General features: G+C 31.5%; 1 protein-coding gene across 1 annotated transcript in view; it reads right to left on the bottom strand.

The window, feature by feature from the left end:
* The window catches only part of LOC131853371 (uncharacterized), a 37,117-nt gene that overhangs the window by 1,215 nt on the left and 17,048 nt on the right, over positions 1 to 18,854 (bottom strand). Inside the window, exons 3-5 of the mRNA XM_059204238.1 lie at positions 2,527 to 2,664; positions 1,983 to 2,096; positions 270 to 431 (exon numbers count right to left, since the gene is read on the bottom strand). Of these exons, the coding sequence (XP_059060221.1) occupies positions 270 to 431; positions 1,983 to 2,096; positions 2,527 to 2,664 (414 nt within the window). The remainder of the gene's footprint in view (positions 1 to 269; positions 432 to 1,982; positions 2,097 to 2,526; positions 2,665 to 18,854) is intronic.

Below are 18,854 nucleotides of genomic sequence, written 5' to 3'. Positions count from 1 at the left end.
ATTATATTGGTAAACACAAGAAGCACCCACGGATAATGACTTATTTCAGCAAGCAACAAAGAAAAATAAATTATTATTATACTACTACTAGTGCCTGCGATTTCACCCGCGCTAAATTTCAATAAAAATATAGCCTATAGGTTATTCTGATGCCTATATTACTATAAAGATTCATTAGAATCCGTACGGAAGTAGTTTTTGCGTGAACGAGTAACAGACATCCATACTTACAAACTTTCGCATTAATAATATTAATAAGATTATCATACCTTCAGATAAGTAGAGGCGATCAGGTTCAGCAGACTGTTCACAAGGCACAGGCCTGTGTCGCAGTGTCACGTGCAAGGAAGGACCTCTTGGAGGTACCTCAGGTGGTGCTGGTTCCGGGGGAGAATCACATTCGCGCTCATTAGATACATTACTTGTTGGACCTATAAAATAAATAATAAAGGTAATGAATTTGTATTTTTTTCAAACTAGTAGGTATTAAATAAAACCTCATATATCTTTTACTTTAGTTATTGAATTATTTTGTTTTTATTTCTCAAGCTAATTTCATAATACTGTGCAATGTGATAAAATACACACTGTGTTAAAATGGAGTTGAAAGGTGTTTGTGTTTCAGAACAATATATATATAGTTAATGAAATTATACATGTAGGTTCATAAATTAGCAGTGACTCTCCAGTTATTTAGTTATAATTAGTTGTCCACCACAGTACATTTATATCGCTCGGTCTCGACATCTAGTACTGTTGTTTGCAGTTTTATGGAACCAATCTAAGCAGGTTACATTAGTTATTTATTTTCACACGAGAGCCAATAGTAGAACTTCGACGGTTCTAAAACAGAATTTGTTGATTCTTTTTGTACTATAGAAAGTTTACTCTAATGCACGTTTCGTAAATAAAACAATTTGAAATTTTCATAAACCGTAATTCTGTCTTTATAATTATATTTGCAAACGAAGTCGCGGTTATATCTAGGTTATAATAAACTCTGAATAGACTCGCTAGTCCCGTGCGCCATGCCTGTTGAAACTATGTGAAACATCCTTATCAAAGGCATGCACCCACCTCGTATTATGCACCTATACAGAGAATGCCTAACTACAATAACTAAACTGGAATCCAGTACTGAATGTATGTAATACGTCACTCATTCCTTGCATTACATTGGACATAATTCTCTTAATATGCTCAATTAAATTAACTTGTAAAGGAAACCCAAAGGTCCGTTAACATTTTGCATAATATGATTTTGCAAATTTCCATCTAACTTGTAAAATCTTACTTTCATACAAATGATAAAGCTGAAGAGTCTCTATAGAGAATAAGTTTTTATAATAATGTACTTCTAATAAAGTAAATAAATATAATAATGATTTAATACTGGGAAACCTGAGGTTCAAAATCGAAAATAGAAGTTCATACGATTTGCTATTTTTTATTTCTTCTCGGTGAATTTATGAGACGAATAGTGGAGTTGAAATAACTTTCCCTGCACGAGTATATCACCAATCACGGAATCTCAATAAATTGTTTTCTATGTAACACCAAAAAAATATATGATCCCCTATCAAGTCGACCACTACGCTGTTGCGTCTAAAACTATCGTGTTTAATCCTGGTACTACTCTCAAGGATAAGAGATCAGATTACAACCACATCCTATCTGCTTCCATAGGTGATTCGTTAGCACAGGCGGGTCCATCATATCATTAACACTAACATCCCCAATTTTTTTTTCGGACTAATGCTGTTGGCCTTTACAGCTACACCGGACGATAGGAGGCGAGTGCAGATGGTACTCCAAACACAAGGGTGGACTCATGGAGCGGCTGAAGGCCAACTCCCGCTTGACGGATACGACTTTTGTCTGAGGGCACCGCTAGGGATTTGAACCTCGGCTCAGGTTGTCTTAATTTCGATTCCCGTTTGAACTGGACAGGGTATCTATCGGAGAGGATAAAAAAAACTCACCGTTATTAAGGCAGTGTCGCGGGTTCCTTGTAGTGTTATCCAATCCAAAGTCATCGGCGCGACGGCGACGAGATAGAGTTCCGCCTGCCGCTTCAGCAGTAAATATCTCTTCACCTACATATACAAACAATTTAACTATAAAATTGCGGTCCTTTAAGATTAATTCGAGGTAACATTTGTGTTCTGTGTTATCATAATAATAACACAACTGTATATTACAAAAATGTATATAAGTACATTCGTGAAATATCTACCAATAATGCCTCGGATGTCATAATTATGAAGATAATTCAATATTCTACGAACTACATTGCTTTTGATTTATGTTTTAGTTTATATTAATTTTATATTTATTATTAGCTTTATTATTTTTAGTAACTCATTTTAGTAAATGAATATACCAAGACGATTTACTCAAAATGCTAAATGTAAAAAAAAACTTAGTACCTACCTAAATATAGTTATATAGTTGTAAAACTAGCAAATGTTAAAAAGTTAAGAAACTCACATACATATTAATTGACATTAATAAGGATACACTAACCTTTAGAGTTTCTGTTCCTTCTATAGTACCTTCTGTTTGTACTTTCAAGAGGGAAAGGTGATGCTTGACGCTGAGGGCTGCTGACATAACGAGGAGGTTCCTCGCCACCTTCTGATCCATATATTCGTCGCTGTTCATCTGTTCAAACAAATGCAATTACTTAATAGCTTCATTTAATACAAGATAATTTTTAAGTGAATTTGATCGTAAAATATAATGTAATAATAAAAATATCTCAGACCAGGAATGTGAGGAAAATACTGAGTGATTATGCTCTCCTAACTAAACAAATGGTTTATGCCTAAAATATGATTTAGTAGTATTATAAATGTGAAAGTGTGACTGTCTATGTGTTATCACATTTCACTGTTAGATACATGACGTTACAACAATTATTTCAGACATGTATAACATAGTTTAATGTTAATCGAAGCATAAATCATTACAATGGTCCAGACATTACATAATTATGACATAAAAAGTATAAGCATAAGCAAAGTAGGTACCTACCTATATTTTTAATGTCGGTAGGTTATATATATATATATATATATATATTAGAAATTGGTACTCTGGCGGTCTGTTTTAAATAAATTCTATATTAAGGTGAAGGTGTTTCATTTTGTAAGCCCTAGGTAAGTAGAGAAGCTATGCGAGGTATATAAAAGTAGCTAATAATAACTTTCCAAGAACAACTATACTGTAACATTACTATTGTCATTTAAAATAAGCTACAACAATCTATTCCCGTAATAAATTTCGAAACTGTATCTATCGAATTATTTATTAACTTTTTGCAAGTAAACTGCGGAGCAGATAATAATAATTATATAATAATGACCCTGGATAATTAAAACAACGTTATCTGGTTCCAAACTAACTAGAACTTTTGTTATTGGTACTAGTGTATTAAAATTGTGTTCTAAACCGCTAGATCACTGCGGCTTTTTTTTAACTTGTTCACAATATGTAACATCTATATAAGCCAGAAATTTAAAAGAATATGACTTATTTAAAAAAAGAAGACAATTAATTATATACATAGACATAATGTACTCTCAGACCAGAAAACATTATATTTCAGTACAGAACATACAAACTAGTACTTTTATTCAGAATTAATTATTCGACCGCCGATAAAAGATTTTTACTCTACAGTAAATAGGCACTTACCACGGAAATTCCAGTTACTAACAAAGTATCTTCTTCATACAGTCTTCAGTGAAAGTTGTGTTCAACTCAGTGTAAAATACTTTAGTAATAAGTACTCTACTGTATCCGCTCTATATTAAATTTATAACTGTGCTACCTAATACTTCGAAAGGGTTCCCTGTTAATACTTTTTGTTTGAAAATATACAAACAATTTAGGAGTTATAAATTCGCAGCTGAAATAATATTAAAGGGTTTGAGTCTACCGTTAGGTAATGAAAGTTAAGTCGCTACGGTCTGGTGTAGCCGTTGGCAGTATGAAACTAAACACCTTGTTTTAGTTTACACAACGATTCTACAAACTCAATTAGTGTTACAACCTCAGAAAGGCACTTTAAGTGAAATGGCATAAAGTAAATACAGCATATGAACAACAAACGCTAAAAGCCCCTTAACCGCATGTAATTTTATTATTTAACTTACAACGTAAAAGCTTTGGACTACTCCGTTTTATTATTGTTTTTTTTTATTGTTAATTTCGTTTATATAAAATAAAAAGTGATATTTAGTTAACTTTCATTCCCCTTCCAATATTTTTTTAAGACTATGTCCCATTTAATTATCTATCATCCTATAAAATTTCCTTTAGAAGTAAGAAATAGTTTGAGACACACTTTCGAATTTTATAATATTAATATTGTTAAACAATTTTTAAGTACATTCTGTATTCCTTGCTTTTATTAATTCAAAACCTGGTGCATATATTATGAACCCTGCAAAATATAGTCGCCTTATTATAAAAATAAATGGTTATGAAATACCAGCGAAAATAAAGCTCGAATAAAATGAGGAGTTACATTAAACGTTTTACCTTTTTCCGCATCAAAAACTGAGTAGATTTCATTGGCAGTCGTTATAGTACGTGACTATTCTACTCGAGAGTCATAAAAACTACTTCTATCTTCTTCTAGAAGGTTGATGTCCTCATCCATTCATGAACAAGAAATGTAGTTTTTATTTTGTTTTTCCTTATAAATGGCATAACATAGAAAATGTAGTATAAGTAAGTACAAGTAGAAGTTCCCACCGTTCATTGACATTATTGTACTGCATGGTAGTACTTCATTACCATATCAAAAATCATTAAACTAGATATATATATTAAATATTACCTGACGTCCACTACTTTGTCCATATGGTATTTGTTATTCCTTCGATTAACAATTTTACTTATTGTAGTGAATTTATCCGACACCATTATTAAATATAATAAACAGTTTCTAACTTACTACTAATATTCATACGGCTATTTTATAATAACAAACATACGAAAAAGAAAAATAAATTGGCGTGGATTTTTTGTTTAGTTCAGGTACTTTAGGTAATGGAAGAATAGATAGACTAGACCTTATAATGCTTCTTTATAGACGACGTTCGACATAAATTGATTCGGAACATGGACAAATAGTTTGGTTGGCTGACTTACACCGGAGAAAGCTACATAGAACTGGCCGTGCGAGAAATATCTGACACTGCCCGCACCCGCAATACGCAACGTCTGCCCTTGGACTTTGTTAATTGTCATCGCGTAACACAAACTTACCGGGAACTGTACAGGTTTGAAATGGAAGTGATAGTTATTCAGAATCAGTGGAATTTGTGATATAAAAACGCTCGCCGACACCAGATCCCATACTGACATACTACGCATATCATTTTTAAAATTAAATTTGTGTGATAGAAGTCCATGAGTACTTTGAAAATCAAGGAATTCATCTAGATAGTTGCTAGCATCATCTTGCTCCATTACTCGGTTGATAAAATTATATTCCACAAGTTTTCCTTTAACATTGTAATGTGATGCCAAAGGTTGAAGCTTTTTAAGCATGCTTTTATAACGTCGACCGTTGATCCCGTGGTCCTACTAGCTAGCCAACGTTTGTCTAAAATCCTCACAAAACAGCATCGTTATGCCGCCCATGGGTTCACTCATTTTGACGGATATCTCTGAGGGTTCTATCAACCACTTCTATTGCCTTTTGGTGGGCTTTAGTGTACTCATCACAGATAAATAATTACTTTACTTAAGTAGGTTGTATAATAAACTGTATAAGTTATTATAGATTTCTAGCTATCCCGCGGGAACTCTTTAATTTTCTATGATAAAAAGTACCTAAAATGTTATCTAAAATTAGGTAGGGGAGCGGGGGGCACGTTGTTCAGGGGTAGGAAGTTACACGCGTTTTTACCGGGATTTTAAACTCTTTGATGGATATAATTTGACTCATTTGTGTTCTTATAACGTCGTGCACTAGATAAAAACTATCAATGACCCGCCAAGCGCCAAGGAGCTAGGTTGTGTGCATGTGTCTCGATTTCAACCAAGTAAGTAAAAAAATCTTTTACGAAATTTTTGATTCCTGATGTCTATATCTTTTATTTCCTCAAAATTTTTAACCTTGAACGTTCATTACATATCTACCTTGAATTTGCAATATTATTTTATTCTGATATTGATATACATTAATGATGACTTCAATTTATAAAAAAAAACGTATCATGGGGCAAGTAGTTACAATTGTTTGGGGTAAGTTGTTACATGTAACAACTACGCTTAAGCTTACTATAAAATTGAATAATTCGTTAAAGATAATAATGTTTTTGTAGAAAAATTTTAAATACATAGCACTGACAATATTATCTAATTACACTAATAATGAGTGCGTGTTATACTGTAATTATTTATATAAAAAAACATCTATTAAAAAGAGCAACACACAAGTTTGTTGCTCATTCTTCTTGTGATGAATCTGCATTCCGAATGAGTGGTAGAATAAAAAATTTGACTATTCAAAAGTGCTTGTAATGAGTTTATTTGAATAAAGATTATTTTTATTTCTATTTCTATAAAAATCGATTTAAAAAATATTCCCCCCAGTTGGTATAAAAATAATATGGCTGGGCAGGACTGGTTTCCTGGTTTTAAATGTTACAAGACTGTTTAAAATGATGTCTATTGTTTATAATGTTTTAAAATAATAATAAAAAAATATGTAAAAATTTATCTACCGTAACATCGTGCCCCGATGATGTAACAACTAGCAATTGGGGGGTAAGATGTTACAATCGACTTGTTTAGTTAAATTTCCCATCGTGAAAAAATGAAAGAAAAGAAAGAAAGAAAGAAAGAAAGAAAATTGTTTAATTGGTACACTGAAAATAATTTTTAAAAAAGAATTTTATATTAATAAAGAAAGAAAGAAAATTGTTTAATTGGTACACTGAAAATAATTTTTAAAATTAAGTTTACATTTTATAATAATAATTAGAGTACCAACTAGGTCTCCGCTCAGCATATGTCGTGACGGGGTGCTACGACGCTGGTTTTCAGCGGACACCTTATATACAATAAATATAATAAAATAATAATAATAATACACATACATACATAAATCCAGGCGGACAACACAAAGCAAACATTTACGACATAATACCATATATAAATAAAAACCAAACATAAACTACACACTGAAAACATAAAATAAACATAAACGACATACATTTTAATAATTTTTCAGTCATATTTTAATAGCTAAATAGACATACTAACTTTGCAAGTAATCCAATGTATAATTTGTTTCGTTTATAATTGTCATATTAACATTTATCTAAAAATTGTAACAATGTGCCCCCCGCTCCCCTACCATAAACGAAAATTTAGTTCAAATCAGTTCAACAGTTCCGGAGATAAAACTGTACAAACAGACAGAGAATCAAAAAAAAATTAAAAAATGTGATTATTGAATGGATATTCTATTTCACTTCTAACATCCCCAGACTAGATTTTTGGTGTTTTTTTACCTTTACTGTTTTATTATGTATTATATTTATATATGTATTATATTATATAAACAAATATTATTTACTACAAACAAATATTATTTGTTTGTAGTTATACTACAACACAATTAGTCCATAGTTTAATGAATTTGTAGACCACTCCGGTTGGAGATTTCAAATTGTTAATAAAGCCTCCATATACAACATAATAAACTCTAAATTTTTTGTACAAATCTTATGCAATTTCCCGCTTATGTGATTGTGATTATGATAGAATGATTGATTTATTATAGATAAATAATTACCTACCTACAATTATCTAAACATATAAATTCAAAATTTATATTGACATTTACACTTTACATTATGTTTTGTTATTTAATCATATACATTGTTTAAATTTAAAATATTCAAATTAGTGTAGTTTCTAATAATTGTAGCATGGAACTCTACAAATTTAAATATTCTTCATTTGGTTAAAAGTGTGCGAAAATAAAAAGGAGGTATCCAATTAGTTAAGTGGAAAATAGCAGAGACCGTCTCTCGATTAATGTCTCTAACAAGGTAACGCAGTAAGTCTTCTAACAGCATTGCAATTGCTCAAAACAAGAAAATCTTTTCCACAACTCTTGTTCATTAGTCGGACCATTTTGCAGAAATTACACAAACAATGAAACTTCATCCTGAAATGGTATTACAGAAAATTATTTCAAGATCCTTCGTCAATTTATTACGGTCTCCGTAACAGTAGCATTTATGAAATACAATTTGCAAGGGGTATTTATTTATCCAGGTGCGGTGTGCTAGAGGTTGTCAGGTAATAAATATTAGTAAATGAAGAGCAACTGTTGGGTTTTGTTAGGTCATTAGATATGCTGATGGTTTATTGGCGCCCAACTAACCAACCTCATCCTGTCATTTTATATGATAAACTGTCTGATCAGATTCTAATAGAGTTTAATCCTTTAAAAAATTTCAATCTTTAGCGTAGACGGGCAAACAAACCTTTAAAAAACACAACAATTAAAGATACAAAACCCGTGGACCGTCAAAAAATCATAAGGACCGGACATGTAATTGACCATGAACCGAAACATCTATATCTATTCGAATTATCCGTAAAAATAAATCTGAAATTAGGAACAATAATTTCGTATCCAATATTTGTTAAGTAACACTGTTTTTTTTTTCTTATCATAGATTGCATGAATATAATACCGTGTATTTATAAAGCTATTTTGAACCTTCCTGCTATAAGAATAGAATTTAAAATGCTTCATAGATTATCCGAATCCACCGAAGCGATGCCTCCCTTTAGTAAACAACTCAAGATTGAATATGAAAATTTAATCGACTAATTTAATCGAAGAGAGATACCATGTTTCCGTCGTCGACGGTTGAGTTATTAGAGATGTCTTTGTATATTATGAAGGTAAATATGAATATCAAAGGAAATTTGTGTCTACACTTTGTGTTTATTGTTTAAGTAGTTATACTCTTGGAATTCCTGGAAACATTAAGACTGAAACGCATGAGAAAATATGTATTTGTTAGGTGTATTAAGTAAAAAGGAGAGAAGCAATGTCAGCACCCTGGAATAAATTGAGCCGAGATCTAGCATTCATTTGCAAAGCGCCAAACTTTGACAAGTTAGGTTGCATTTAAATGCTAGGCGGTGCCGCAGGGGGCTTGATGGGGCCGCCGCCGCGCCGGTCGTGACCGCCCTCGGCGGAATTTGCATTTTTCAAAGTCTTTTGTGCCTCGAGCTTGAACCTGGCTGCATTTCCGGTGTAGCTACATAGTTATACACAGCGTTTCTTTTCTTAACTTGAACTTTTTATTTCTTTGAATAACAATTAATAATTATACTTGGAAAACAAAGATATTAATATTTTCTGATTCAATAACTTTCTACTTTTCTTTTATAAACAATACAATCGTAATATATATTAGAAGGCTATCAGTTGATAAGTTTGAATCGAAATTCTTGTATCTCAAGATGCTTATTTAAAAAATATTTATAAATAATGTCTTTCTTTTTGGGAAAAATAATAAATACCGTTGCTCCCACGATGAAAATGACCTGAATTAAATTTTCACATTCAATCGTCGGCTGTTTACCCCTGAGAGCGATCGCTACCCCTCCCCGCCGCCCTCCTTGCCGCCCGCCTAGCTGTCTGCCTACTTCGTCATATCTATTTTTGCTTCTATGTAATCACGGCTTCTTCATACTATATCATATTATATGTATTTATATACATATATTAAATACCAACTGTTTAATGCCTCTGCCCGCGCCGATATCGTTTCTAGTATCTATAGGTATTTATTAATGAATACCTATTTCATAAAACAAATAACAATAGGAACTTTTTATTGTACTTATTGTATACTAGCTGCACCCGCGACTTCCACGTCCGCGTCCGCGTGGAATTTAACTTTATTTTTCTAAAATAATAATAACTTAGGTACTTTTATTTTAGAAAAATAAAGTAATAGTAGTATATAGTAAGTATGTAGGAGTACCTCATTACATCAGCTACCTGCTAATAAAACTAATTTTTAAGTTAATTTGGTGTATGTACCGAATATATATTCAAATGCATGTAGTAACAAACGGATATTTCGATATTACAAACAAACATCAATCTTATTTATATGTATAGATGTATTTATTCCTTTGTATTTAATCAAAGAAAATATGCATACATAAGATTGGCATAAAGCGACCTTATCGCTTAAAGCAATCTTTTATTATACAAATTAACCTAAACAATTTTGCATTCTGTTGCATTTTAGTTTTAATATTTTCTAAATTTTTCACGCAGTATGTATTATTCAAACAAAGTTTATTACTACATATATGATGTAGTAATAACTACTTTGTTTATATACTTATATTATACTTTGTTTTAACATCAATTAGTAAAGAAGATTACCAAAAATAGAGCTCCTTATTCTTACGTTTTGTTCTACGATCTTCTACATAACACGGTCCAAAAAGTGTAATTATTTTATGTATCATTTTGGCGGATATTGTTTCAAAATACACATTAACTATACATTCAACTCAATGTGACGTTCTGTTATTGATATTTATATTTTTACTGAGACATCAACAAAAGTATACCTACAGGTCTTATATTATTTTAAAATAACAATTTGAAACTGCTAAAATGTAGATTATTTTGTAAGATACAAGCTTCTAGAGTCGTTTATAACGTGTCCAACATTATTATTGTCTTTGGGAGTTGAAATCTCGTAACCTAAGCACCTGAATAAAAAATCAAGTTAGAGACCTTTATTGAATTTCAGAGACTTGCCCGTTTGACCTGAGCTAACGTATAAAACCTTATAAGAAATAACCCAGCTAGGGACTACTTTTATAATAGCGTTATGTGGATAAATACTAATAAGACTGCCATTCTTGAGAAATGTGTTCAATATTCATTTTATCAATATAAGTGGAACTTTAAACAATTAGTTGGGTCTAACGCTTAGTAACAACAGCACTACGGATATCGTGTTGCCATTCCAGAGGACTATGGTGTTAAGCCTCCGTACCAAGAAGTTTCATATTTCATAATAAAATCAAAATATAGTTTAGTTACTACTATTAGCAATCAAATTATTAAAACATAGAGACAATTTCAATTGTTCAAATTTGTTATTATATATTTCATAAGCTTGTACCTATGTACTATACATAAGGAAAAGGTTGCCCTACTTGGGCTAGCGTATCAGTCTGCTATACAAAATGGGAACGCGGTCAACCTTTTGATACTCTACCCAACCATTTAGCCTCCAGTTCATATTTATTGTGGTTATATATATATAAAGAAGGTATATAATTACTCCTAGAAATCTTTTTTGTATATAATAATGTACTGAGCCATCAAACACGCTCCGATTTTGAAAAAATCTTACACTATAAAACTTCAGGTTTGCGAGAAAAAGTCTGAAACTGTCACCGCCTATTTTGTTTTTAAAACAAATGTCACTAAAAATCGCTAATCCTACTCGTCTAAAACAATTACCTCTATAAATATAAACAGTATCATCTAATGATTCCGTTTCAGATTCTTAATAATAGATCGCGAAAAAACCATTTACAGCTATTTCCCGAGGATTGCGTGATAGCAACACTTAATTTACAAGCTCCATTTAATTTGAACTATTTTGAGGCTCAAGCGAGAATTTAAATATCCGAAGATAAGGAACTCACGCGAATTGTAGGTACCGAGGCCGCCGCGCACTGAACGATGCTCGACGGTTCTTATTAAATTACTAAATCTGTTGCGATTCAAAATTAATCGACATATTTTATTTCACTTAAACATTGAGATAAATTTTAAATGATAGTAGTCATTTTGACGACCTCGGTGGTCTAGCGGTCTAGCACACCGCTTTACGTCCGATGGTCGCGGGTTCGATTCCTCGCACGGCACAAACATTTTTGTATCCATGAGTATGATTGTTTGTATCGGTCTGGGTGTTTTCTATGTATGATATGTATGTATTTAAGAAAAAAAATATCTATGTACTTGTATCAGTTATCTAGTACCCATAACACAAGCTTTAAATAGCTTAACTTGGGACTAGATGGCGCTGTGTGAATTGTCCTGAGATTATTATTATTATTATTATTTTCAATTTTAGTAAAAAAAGTCCATTTCCCAGTTAAAATTATAAAATTTTTATTAACGATTAATAATTATAAAAATTTAATTAACATAAAAAATTTTGTGTTTGACTCAGTTTTGAACACACGATCTTCGATGTCCATGACCTAAATGAGAAAGATATACTGTTGGATTATATCTAAAGTTTTGTATAATATAACGAATATAAACGAAGCAGTATAATAATGTAGGAATATCTATAAAAATAATTACGTAACTTTTACATGTATGTAATTTTAGTAAAAAATATTTAAATAATGCATAGAAAGATGAAGAGATTTACGAATCTACAAATTCTGCATTTATTTTCCTTTCAATTCAGCTTGGGCGTTGGCCCAAAATATAAATTTACTTCTACACTAGGTAGAAGTAAATTTATATTTTATAACATACATACATAACTTGTATAGATAAACTGCTTAAAAAATTGGATAATTTATAATGACGGTACTCTTTATTCTATCATGTTGTATAGATTTTTCTATACGGAAGGTATAACTGGTAAATGTTTATTTTGCTATCAAAATTTTTCATAAACAGTGCTCGTGGGCATGAAGCAAAGTGCAGAGATTATACACGGGCCCCATCAATTACGAATAATCCGAGGCACGTGCGTGCCACTCCTCGCAAACCTATGGGGATTATTGAAAATTTCTCTCCGCTCTACATACTGTACGCATGTCTGCGCCCGCTCGTATCTAACCCGCGGCTATCATTTTTGATGTCGTTTTATAAATTTCAGATATATCATTACAAAATTACATCCGCTTTTTTCCTATTTAACATCCGACGTTTAAAAGACTGTATTTATTACTCTTATATTAATTGTTAGCTGCGAATATGTGGAATAAGCAGTCCCCGACCAAACAGCGTTACCAGGACGTGGTGGGGGGTTCTAGGGGTGTATCTTTCTATAAAATTACACAAAGGTCCAATGACGGCGTTGTGACGTGGCGAATAAAGACCGCCATTAAATAGGTCTTCCCCTAAGCGTTGGAAGTGGCAACGCTGGCAAAGGGCCGAAGAAATAATTTCAGGAAGGGCTTTTGACCAGATATCAGCGAGCGGTGTACCACGGTGTGGAAGGCAAATAGGGAAACCACCACACAAAATTTCCTAATAAATGGAGCACGAATGCAAAAGTAAAGTTCTTGACGACGAGCTTCCACGATGTAATATGCCGTGGCGGTCTGATTCCGGCAGGGGCAGAAGCAAGGCTGAACCAGTCGTCATCATGCGAAATCCTTGCCAGATAAGCACATGAAATGTAAGGACGTTGTTGAAACCAGGAAAACTGGATGAAGTAATAGAGGAAATGAATAGATTAAAGATAGATATTCTGGGATTATGTGAGGTTAGATGGGAAGACAGTGGAGATTACTGGAAGGAGAACAATAGAATAATATATACGGGAGCAGTAAAACAAGGTACAAATGGGACGGCCATAATCTTAAATAAAAAATGAGGTAAATTGGTGGAAAATACTATACACTATAGCGATAGAATAACAGTAGTTAAAATAAAAGCAGATCCAACTAATTTAATAATTATACAAGTTTATATGCCCACTGGTGGTTATCCAGATGAAGAAATAGAAGATATGTATAACCAAATTGACGAAATAATAGATACAATTAATAAAAATGATTATTTGATAGTCATGGGTGATTTCAACGCAGTGGTTGGGGAAGGAACAGTTGGAAACATAGTCGGTAAATATGGTCATGGGGTCAAAAAGCTAAGCTATATCAAGAAAATTATTAAATCAATTTAACAAGAATCTGAATGAAACATTTTTATAGCAAATAAGATTAAGATATAATACATAAATAAATAAAGTTGCTCAAATAAATGCAACTATGCTCGGTTTCCTATTGTAACCAAGTGACTTTTAATTCTTTAAGTCTTATTTTTCCGTCTATAACTATATTTAAATTTTGCTTTACAGTGTGTATATATATATCATAATTAATTTTTATATCACTTATATGAATTTCATTTGCTTACAATTTAGATATATTTAGATATATTTCATGTCGTAAAGGGTATACAAGTATATATATAGTAAACATTATATTAGATGATTACTGTAAATTTCTTGATGGTTTTTTATGGATGTATATACAATATAATTTAAACAAATAGAAGTAAGTACAATATTTTCCCACTATCAGTAAAGTAATCTTGACAGTAATTGATAATCTAAATACCTTGCTAATATAATAGTGTACATACATCCCATGTGCAGAACATCGTAGACCAAACCCTACCTTCTTGATACGTCTTCATCATGGCTGCCGTACAAAAGGCCGCACTCGGGTCAATAACGCGTGAGTGATAATTAAATATGTATATCTCACCTAATCCCGGTGCTTGTCCGCCAGGCAATCTTGTGAAATATTCAATCAGCCGTGTTGGGTTGCAAAACAGAATAACCAATTAGGGGCTCCTGCATATTATGCATTAAATTGCTAAAGGATACATGCAAATGATGGTCATGAATGGGTGTTAAACACATTTTATGTACACATTCAACGGCGGGTGATAATTTATCAATTAATAATGCAATGCAATTACAACGTCAGAGTGTCATGATTATTTCAAGTTACCCTTTTTATATTACTTACATATTATATGCTCTGTTAACTTTGTTAAAAATGTATATATGTTGACAAAAATAAAAATATCTACATATATTTTATATTATTTCTATTCAGTATAATTACATTAACATAAAACTTTCACAAAACTCTTTGCTTTTCAAACTGTATTTAGAAAAGTGCTCAGTAACTTGAAAGATACTCGTAATGTGACCGAAACAAGTTTCCAACAAATTTATTTACCCATTCAGATTTTATCGGCCTACAAGTCGTTGGTATTTAATCAACATCACGATTAACTTTTCAATTGGTACATGTAATTACTTTACTTAATTAAAATACTTAGAACTCTCATTAATTGAACGGGCACAGGGTTACGCAAATAGAACATAATGCAATGTTAATGACCCGTTAAAGTTACCTGTTACAACACGACGGTTGTGGTTTCGGAGTCAACTGCGAATGCTGATTTAAAGAGGGTAAATGAGGTAGCTATGGCGCCCTCTCGTGAACTCCGAGCGAACAAAACTACAAAGAGAAGTAAGGCTACATTTACAGAGAAAATGGCCGAAGGGCAGTAGACCCGCTTACCCTTTGTTTTCTCACCACGCTACCGTTCCGCCATCGTCGGCGAACAACTCACTCCGCTCAACCTTCCTAATAATAGATCTTTGTGACCAATTTACACTACGTTCTTTGTTGTAATTTCAATATGAATTTACGAACATGTTTATTAAACTTGCTTTTATTAAGAAACCTTCAATGGGGTCAACTACTTTATTCTTTCTAGTGTAGATCTGATTATAAAGTTACGAATAAAGTTGACCAAAAAGAATGCAAAATTTTTTATGTCTTGAAGCATCAGCTAGAACGGTAGCAGGCGAGTTATCTCTATAGGGTTGCATACTACAAGTAATTTGTTATGTATTATATAAAAATAAATAAAATATTCTAATATTCTATTCTGTTCTAAATATTCTATTCTTACACGTAACATATTAATTAAAAAATTAATTTTAAGTTTAGGTTACGATTTTTACACAAACAATATAATTAAACTTTTTGTTTTCCTTTTTCATTAAATCACATAATTATAATATATTTTTATTTGTACTACAGTACAGAACTACATGAATTTATGATATGCAATCTCTACGTTTGTCCACATTACAAAACTGACAACCCTAGTTCGGTGCTACGAGACGCACACCGCAGGAATTTCTAAATCTTCATAAGATAATGGATCGCTCTGAGAAAGAAAAGGACCTCTCCGGCTTGGAACTTTGTTGAATTCCTGACTCGTAATTAATAAAATTACTTTTTGGGAGCTTTCCACGACTTCAAAGAATTTTAGCATAAAAGAAAAAAGTTAAGTAGATGAATTATTTTTGAATGATAAAGGGAATATTTTTGGATATTTATACACTTAGAAGCAGAGTTATTGCAAAGAAATTCTCTTTGTCTTTTTTAAAGCCTGTCTGAACTTACATTCTGTGTTACTATTGCAGTTAGTTGTTTGCTTAAAGATTGTGTAGCCGTTTATTCCTTTGATTATCTCATGTCTACCCGTGGATGAGAAGTCATAGTACTCAATCTATTTACAATAAACATATATACGTTATCGAGTGCACTTCATTTAGAAAACACTCATAACACAACATTGCGATATAAAAGAAAATTATTAAATATATTATATTAAACAAATTTATACTTTAGTTTCCATTTATTACCGTCTTACTACAGTAGGTACTAAATGCATCTACGGATTACTTATAACAGGTATTGCAGAGAAGAGCGGTGGAAGGCTACAGTAAATTGCATTTAACATGGACCATCAAGACAGTATTTGCCGTGCAATTGAACTCCACGAGATTTACACTATTCCTCTTGACGCACATTCTCCGATGCACCTTCTTTTAATACCTATTCTTTAAAGTTATTTTCACTGTTATTGTAACTGATGTGTCTATCAGTACCACTACGTGTCTATGTATTTGTCTATATTTAAATACATGCTCTCTTTTCTGATATTCATATAATAAAATAATAAAAGTAGGTACAGGTTATTATTATTTTTTACAACTTTAAACATCTACATTGGTTACTTATGTATATTACATTCTATTTATGCAAGCAAAATAAAATTATGTTGTCAAATACAATTACTATTTTTACATATACTACTTTAGGTTAGAGGTTGGATCTATAGATATATATATATAGTAAATTCCATTGTAATATATACATCTACAGACATGTATATAATCTAAAATATACATTTCTATAGATGCATATATTACAATGGTCCTTGATAATACATCTATGTACTCCATAATATTACAGTATTAAAATTATTTTTATGGTATAAATATACATTATATATATTATTTATATACTCTGAAAAGATAGATACATTTATATATCTATTTCGGTTTAATTAATTAAATAATTTAAATGAATATACAAATCCTTTCTATATAAGTAATACCAAATGGTAGGTGTAATATTTTATAATATAATTTAAACTTGTAAAAGTTATTGCTAAATATGCCTCAAACAATACGATTTAGAAACTCAAAAGATTATACCTATATATATATATATTTATATATTGTTGTAATATTGAAATATTTATTCTACATATTATTAGATAAACTTCGAATCATACATATGTGCACACTGCGCTGATTTAAGAATTGTTCCACTATTCCAGAGAGATTTAGGCATATTAATAGGTATGTACAAAAATCAAAATGTCATGACCAATGACTAATTATAAAATGTCGATTAAAGCGACGTAAAAGTGAGTAAATATGGTAAACATAAATAGAAATACATGGGTATGTCATCAACACATATATATAACTTGGTATTTTCTCATCTTGATATGTTAATGTTCATCATAGCGATATAACGACACATATACAATAAATAGATGAAAGATCACTTCAAAGCGACCAGTCTTAATTTTCCATAAAATGATATTCAATTTTATTAGCAAAGGGCTCTTATCACGTCCCAACTATGCGATAAGAGCCCGCATGACAGCTCATGGCGGGTGCAACGACACCACAACTACTGTATAGTTTAATTTGAAGCCACATAAATCCCACTTTGATGAGGGTAAGCGCCCGATTAGATATGAATTCAATGTGCAGCTTTTGATACTATAGTGTGAAAACTTTGAGAATTATGAGCTGGTAAATCAGGATTCGTGAGCGTGAATAAATAAGTAGTTTAATGTTTTATCAATTAATAACATACCTCTGACTAGGCACTTCATCTGTTATTATATTAAATCTAAGATTAAAGTCCTGAATATATATTGTGGTGCATATAGATTAATAAAAAATGTAGGGTATTATGATGTAACAAAAAGTTAGTGAGATACTCTAATCGTGAAAATCTGTTACACCGACAGTCAAAACTCGGTGATGCTAATAATTTTATATATAAATAATTTTATTAAAACAGGGTTTTTTTTTATCCAACATTATTATAATATCGGCCGCCATTATAATAATATTGGATCAGGATATATACACAGGATTACTATTTCATTATATGATAATTACAAATAACTAGATAATTCCAAAATATTTTATTTATATAAACAAAATATATAAGTCTTTGACTCTACTACAGTAACTAAAATGATAATCAAATCATTACTAACTAGCATAAAAGGTACGTAAAGATAATTAATGAAGCATTTTATCACATGCTTCGACGGATATTTATGGTAAGCTTTCACTTTTCAGACATGACTCAATAATGTGTCAATAATGTTTATAAAGCGTATCACCAAACACAAAACCACATGTCACGAGCCGAACATTTATCATAATATTGCATCCAATTCGCCCCAGCCGAAGAAAGGACAACCGTGTCTTTTAAAAACATTGTAATCAAATTATGCCGTGGTTGTATAGCTAGATATAAGAATATACTGCATCAGGTATTAAAAAAAAAGGAATTAATAACCAAACAATAAAGAACAAGAATAATATTCTCATTATTGTAGAAGGTATAGCCTTCCTTTGACTATATTTATG

Source organism: Achroia grisella, unplaced genomic scaffold (genome assembly GCF_030625045.1).
Source record: "Achroia grisella isolate CSIRO2021 unplaced genomic scaffold, CSIRO_AGI_Agris_v1 utg900, whole genome shotgun sequence".
NCBI classification, from domain to species: Eukaryota; Metazoa; Arthropoda; class Insecta; order Lepidoptera; family Pyralidae; genus Achroia; species Achroia grisella.
This window is presented reverse-complemented; position numbering and strand designations above follow the sequence as displayed.